Here is a 7,132-nt window from a genome sequence, read left to right as displayed (position 1 = left end):
AGTTTATTTATTTGCTTAATTCTTCTCATACCGACGATTATATTCTTTTCGTTATTACAGGCCTTTTTTTTTTAATAATATATATCTAATGTTTTGGATTTTGTCTAATAATAAATATAAACCTTCTTTTTTCAAAAAAAAAAAAATTAAGAAAACTTTATTAAACACTACAAGGTAATTCAAATAAATCCCAGGAAGGACAAGCATTTAGCAACTGGAGGCTTAAATTAGAGCCCATCCCTGATGAATCCAAAATGTCACCAGCCCAGCCCCACTTACATGGGCTAGTAATTGAACTTCTAATCTCGTGACAAGCACGTGCTAATCCCCACCGTATGAAAGGGTAGTGCTTCTGCAGAGGAACCCGGCTCGAGGGCTTTCCGAAACCCTAATCCCAATTTTATAAGTTGCCTCCTCTTCCTTTAATTTCTCCCTTGCCGCAGTTTCGCCGTTGCGCTCCTCATCTGCATCTCCATCTCCATCTTCGTCTTCGGTAAATCAATGCTTTCATTTTTTTTCCGCTGTTTATTCCTCCATTTTCACCGCATTCAAACAGAGAGCTAGGGTTTCTGACATGCATCTCTGTATTTTTACTACATTTTCGTACCAAAACAAATGGACTATTAGGGTTTCGGTCGAGTAATTCATAGCTTCAAATAGCTTATTATCTCCTGTTTTGCAGATCCAGCAACAGCAGCGACATGGGAAGAGTGCGGACAAAAACGGTGAAGAAGTCCTCTCGCCAAGTGATCGAGAGGTACTATTCTCGAATGACCCTTGATTTTCATACTAACAAGAAAATCCTTGAGGAGGTCGCCATCATCCCCTCGAAGCGCCTCCGCAACAAGATCGCCGGATTCTCCACCCACCTCATGAAGCGGATCCAAAAGGGCCCTGTTCGCGGAATCTCTCTAAAGCTTCAAGAGGAAGAGCGGGAGCGCCGCATGGACTTCGTGCCAGATGAGTCGGCCATCAAGACCGATGTGATTAAGGTTGATAAGGAGACCATAGACATGCTGTCAGCGCTTGGAATGGCTGAGCTTCCGGGTGTTGTTGAGACTGAGCCGGAGGTTGTGGCTCCGGCCATGGTGTTCGGCCGCGGTGGTGCAGGCGGTGCCGGTGGAAGGAGGTACTGAGAACGTTGAGCCTTTGATGAGCTGTTCGTTAATGAGAAGGTGAGCAGTTTTTGTTTTGGTGTTGTTACTAGTAGTTTACTTTTGGATTTGAACTGTGGAGAAATGTTAGTCTGGTTGATTTTATGGGTAATGTTTGGGACCCCATTTGAATGGGATATAATTTAGCTCTCAATATGATTTGGATTCAATTTCTTGGATATGCATTTCTGGCTGAATTATCATAATATTGCTCTTCTGGACTTAGAAGTAATGCCTTTTAGTTATTATAATTTCAACGAACGTTTGGAGTGTTTGCACCATAAACTTTTGGGCTGTGCCATGGTGGTGGATTAAATGGCATGTTCTCTTTTAGCTCCATTCTTGAACCTTAAACCATTACCTCTTCCCCTTCCCAAAAGAGCCTTCAAAATTATGTCAATTGAAACCATTACCTCTTTTTTTGAACCCCTTATTATTTCATCTTGAGTTCTAAGAAGCTTTTTGGAGGCTTTCATTTCAAATGTTCTAGAATGTAGCTGTGAGGGGCTTTAAGCCTCTATGCAGGTGCCGCAGCTGTTTCTTCTGAGCAATTGATTGTTAAGGAAATGCATTAAGGTTTTTAGAAATCTTCCCAATTTGAATTCACGAGTTCATTCCCAAATTTTCCATTAACCCTACTCAGTCTTTGCCCAAGTGTTTGACGTCTTACCTTTCAAAATTTGGATTCAATTTTGGAGCCTACTTAAAAACAGAAAAATAATCTATATCGAAGTCTGCACTCTTTTCTCTGCCTTTGATAAAGCCCTATACTCAATAATCACCTTCTCGATGAGTCGAGGGCTCAATTACTACTAGATCAGAGAGACTGCAAGTCTCTTATTCTCGGGTGCAGCTTCCGAAATACAAGCATAAGGCTTTCTTGACCATCCTTGTGAATCAATTTTACAAGTACCATGCACATGCACATGCACGATAGAAGGTATGAATGCGAAAAAACAGCAGGATGCAAATGAGTATGTGCAGCATTAACATGGATTGTAGGTCTGGAATGGTAATTAATTGATCAGGATCATTGGGCATTTGCAACAACTTCCTCTTCTGTCGGCTATGGTCCTATGGAATAAGAGCCCCCTGTATACTTGAAAGCATCATACCTTTTGCATCTCATGCCTATTTTGGCTTAGTGCCTTTATATGGATTGATATAAGTAATTAAGCTTGCTCAATATACTTGGTAAAATAATTTAGTAATTTAGTCAGTTACGTCTCCGAGATTCATTTTTGAAATGCATGAAGTAAAGATGAAAAAGATTAAAAATTTGGTTGTTTAAGCTATACAAAGGTGTTCTGAATTAGTTATGCTTGCTTCTAAAATGCATTTTGGATTAACAGCATCGCCACCTATACCTTAGTCCTAGTAAAATTCAAATTGAATGTCTAAGGTACAAGAGTATGGATAAATCCGTATGATCTAGGAAGTTGGAGAAACAAATAAATAAGATTATAAAATGTATTCAACAGTCTCTTGTCAATATCTACCACGAAAAAAGGTATTACTCAATGTTTTTAATAGACCCAATAAAATAACTAGATTTTGGGAGGGGAGGTAATGTAAAATAGGTGCTTTTAAGGGCATTTTGTTCATTGATGTATGGACATTTTTGTTTTCATATGATTATAGAATGATAAGTTATATATGGATCCACCTTATCTCCCCTACACATCTACTTGAATTATGGTCTCTTTTAAGATAAATATACCCCTCGATAAAAAAAACCAAAATACTCTAGAATTTAATAAACATCTGCTTTCGTTTCTTCTTCCTCCCTTTCTCAGTTTTTTATTTTTCAAAAAAAACAAAAAATGTTTGGTAACTAAAGAAGAAAAAATAAAATGTTTTCAAATAATATATTTTTAGTTGTTTTCACTTGTTGCTAAACTTTACTTCAAAAAAATGTTACATAAATATGTGAAATGATTAAAAATAAAATGTTATATATGAAAGTTAATTTTAAAAACATAAAAAGTATATTAAAAATATTTATAGTTTTCAGACAGAGATTGTTCTACAAAACATCATGAAATAATTTTCAAAAATTATTTCTTTCGAAATTGTTTTCCAAACCAATTTCAAGCATGGCCTCAATCTCTACAAAATCCTAATAAAAGTTTTTTTTAAAAAAAATTGTGTTTTTTAAACAATGGATAAACAAATAATTATTTCTAATGATGTTGGAAGTGTATTTTTTCTATATATTTACAAGGAAAATTCTAGAGTACCGAATTCGGTACCTACCGAAATTGACCCACCTCCGTTGGATGAGTTTCATGCAATCGTGGTCGTCCATTAAAGTTTTGAAGAAAAAAAAAAGGAAAAAAAAGGATAAACCAGTAACCGGTTTCTTTACCCTTTTTCTTTTCTCTTCGTTCCCTAGCAAAAACCCAAAACTTTTTTATTTGGGACCAACAACCAGATAGCTCCCAAGAATGGCATCTTCAGGCACCTCTTCTTTTCCAGGGAGATGGGATGTGTTTTTGAGCTTTAGAGGGGAAGATACCTGCCTAAATTTTACGGATCATCTTTATTCGGCTTTGACGAGGACGGGCATCGACACCTTTAGAGATAATGAAGGACTTGAAAGAGGAGGAGAGATTCAACCTTCACTCTTGAAAGCTATTGAAGAATCAAAGGTGTCTATTGTCGTTTTTTCCAAAAACTATGCTCATTTGATGAGCTTGATAAGATCATGGAGTCCAGGCGTGAAAAGAGACAAATAGTTGTACTGGTTTTCTACCATGTGGATCCGTTTGATGTGCGGAAACAAACAGGAAGTTTTGGAGAAGCATTTGCAAGATACGGAGAAGTCATTGAGGAGAGGGTGCTGAGATGGAGGGCAGCACTGACCGAAGCCGACGGTTTGTCTGGATGGCATATGCTGCATGGGTATGTTATATAACTACTCCATCTCTTCCGTCGTGGAAGATATCAAAAACCTTCGACTCACCATGTCGTAGCCATTTGATCCATTTTTTGGCAAGAAAGAGTTGTTCCAATATAGTTCACGCTTGTCTCACTCTCAACGTAGATCCTCGTCGTCTTCAACCGCTTTAATCATCCAACTCTAGAGTTGATCAAGCAAGAAATATTATTTTTTTTACATTTTGTTTTGATTTGTTTATGGATGATTTTTTTTTTTTTTTTTCATATTTTTAAACAATTTAGAATTCATTGTGTTTGGAGATTATTGGGCTCTGTTTTTATGGTTATTGGTTTTCTCGGTCTTGATTTTATGGTTATGGTGGGGTAACATTTTAATGCATAGTCTATAAAAAAAAAGAAAAAAACGGTTCAATGCATAAAAGACCAACATCATATTCATTTTTCAAGATGAAAGAATGAGATGAGAAAAATGGGTTTCAAGATGGGTATTTGGCTGTAGAGATGATACAATGACCTAAAAAACTAGCAGTGTGTATCGGTTGATTGTATGAACTCAACCACTTCATTACCGGTCGACCTGTATGAAATGAATCTTAGCTTTTGCAAACTTGTAGTGTTTAGCGGTTGAGAAATTTTGTCTACCAGTTGAAGAAATTCCTTTACTGGCAAACATGGGTGATTCTACACTTACATAGATAGGAAATTAAGAAAATGAAGGGAAAACATGAGTCCAAATTAAAATTTTCTTATTAAGAACTGTAGTTCAAAATTCACATAATTGAATAAATTTTACAGCATCTTTTATTAATTAATATAAATGAATTAATTAATAATTTTATATGAATTAAATAGAAAATAGGGGATATTGAATAACATTTAGATTCCCCATTAAATAGTTATAACTAATTATTTATATTAAAATACGAGATTATAGTTCGAAATTCATATAAATAAATCAATTTATCACTTTTAAATAATCAAATTCAAACTAAGGGATATTGAATTACATTTCAATTTCTCATTTACCATCTATAATTTTTTAATTATACTCAAAAGTGTCACTATGGTTCTAAATTCAAACTAATACATCAATTTAGCACTTTTAATCCATTAAATTCAAACAAGGGGATATTGAATTACATTTCAATTTCTCATTTGCCACTTATAGATTTTTAATTATATTCAAATGTGTTACAATGGTTCCAAATTCATACTAATCAATCAATTTACCACTTTTAATCCATTAAATCAAACTAGGGATATTGAATTACATTTCAATTTCCCATTTACCACCTATAGATTTTTAATTATATTCAAATGTGTTACTATGGTTCCGAATTCATACTAATCAATTAATTTACCACTTTTAATCCATTAAATTCAAACTAAGATATACTGAATTACATTTCAATTTCCCATTTACCATCTATAGATTTTTAATTATATTCAAATGTGTTACTATAGTTCCGAATTCAAACTAATAAATCAATTTACCACTTTTAATCCATTAAATTCAAACTAGAGGATATTGAATTACATTTCAATTTCTCATTTACCACTTATAAATTTTTAAATATATTCAAATGTGTTACTATGGTTTCAAATTCATACTAATCAATCAATTTACCACTTGTAATCCATTAAATCAAACTAGGGGATATTGAATTACATTTCAATTTCCCATTTACCACCTATAGATTTTTAAATATATTCAAATGTGTTACAATGGTTCCAAATTCATACTAATCAATCAATTTACCACTTTTAATCCATTAAATCAAACTAGGGATATTGAATTACATTTCAATTTCCCATTTACCACCTATAGATTTTTAATTATATTCAAATGTGTTACTATGGTTCCGAATTCATACTAATCAATCAATTTACCACTTTTAATCCATTAAATTCAAACTAAGATATACTGAATTACATTTCAATTTCCCATTTACCATCTATAGATTTTTAATTATATTCAAATGTGTTACTATAGTTCCGAATTCAAACTAATAAATCAATTTACCACTTTTAATCCATTAAATTCAAACTAGAGAATATTGAATTACATTTCAATTTCTTATTTACCACTTATAAATTTTTAATTATATTCAAATGTGTTACTATGGTTCCAAATTCATACTAATCAATCAATTTACCACTTTTAATCCATTAAATCAAACTAGGGCATATTGAATTACATTTAAATTTCCCATTTACCACCTATAGATTTTTAAATATATTCAAATGTGTTACTATGGTTCCAAATTCATACTAATCAATCAATTTACCACTTGTAATCCATTAAATCAAACTAGAGGATATTGAATTACATTTCAATTTCCCATTTACCACCTATAGATTTTTAAATATATTCAAATGTGTTACTATGGTTCCAAATTCATACTAATCAATCAATTTACCACTTTTAATCCATTAAATCAAACTAGGGGATATTGAATTACATTTCAATGTCCCATTTACCACCTATAGATTTTTAATTATAGTCAAATGTGTTACTAAGGTTCTGAATTCAGACTAATCAATCAATTTACCACTTATATCGATTAAATTCAAACTAAGGGATATTGAATTACATTTCAATTTCCCATTTACCATCTATAGATTTTTAATTATGTTCAAATGTGTTACTATAGTTCCGAATTCAAACTAATAAATCAATTTACCACTTTTAATCCATTAAATTCAAACTAGAGGATATTGAATTACATTTCAATTTCTTATTTACCACTTATAAATTTTTAATTATATTCAAATGTGTCACTATGGTTCCGAATTCATACTAATCAATCAATTTACCACTTTTAATCCATTAAGCTTCAGATTGAGGACACCCTTTGAAGGTTCAAGTACTATATCCTAATGTTAGTGCTATGGAAGCCTAGCCTAGTATTATCTAGATATCATATCTATACTATATTTTGGTTAAGGTAGCATTGAATATTTTAGCATCCTTTTAAGCACTGATTTAAGTTCACATCAAATCTAGGTCATGCTAAATTAAAATAGCTCAACCTGGAATTTCCATAAAAAAAAAATTTGGGACTTCTTATGGCTTA

The 7,132-nt window shown here is 32.7% G+C and overlaps 1 protein-coding gene across 1 annotated transcript; it reads left to right on the top strand.

The window, feature by feature from the left end:
• The first annotated feature begins 385 nt into the window (after positions 1 to 385).
• Positions 386 to 1,351, top strand: LOC117927456 (40S ribosomal protein S17-like). The gene is made up of 2 exons (XM_034846940.1): positions 386 to 493; positions 683 to 1,351. Exon 2 carries the CDS (start codon positions 702 to 704, stop codon positions 1,134 to 1,136), a length of 435 nt encoding a protein of 144 aa, XP_034702831.1. The 5' UTR covers positions 386 to 493; positions 683 to 701; the 3' UTR covers positions 1,137 to 1,351.
• Positions 1,352 to 7,132: the final 5,781 nt, after the last annotated feature.

Source organism: Vitis riparia, chromosome 13, assembly GCF_004353265.1.
Source record: "Vitis riparia cultivar Riparia Gloire de Montpellier isolate 1030 chromosome 13, EGFV_Vit.rip_1.0, whole genome shotgun sequence".
Lineage (NCBI taxonomy): Eukaryota > Viridiplantae > Streptophyta > Magnoliopsida > Vitales > Vitaceae > Vitis > Vitis riparia.
This window is presented reverse-complemented; position numbering and strand designations above follow the sequence as displayed.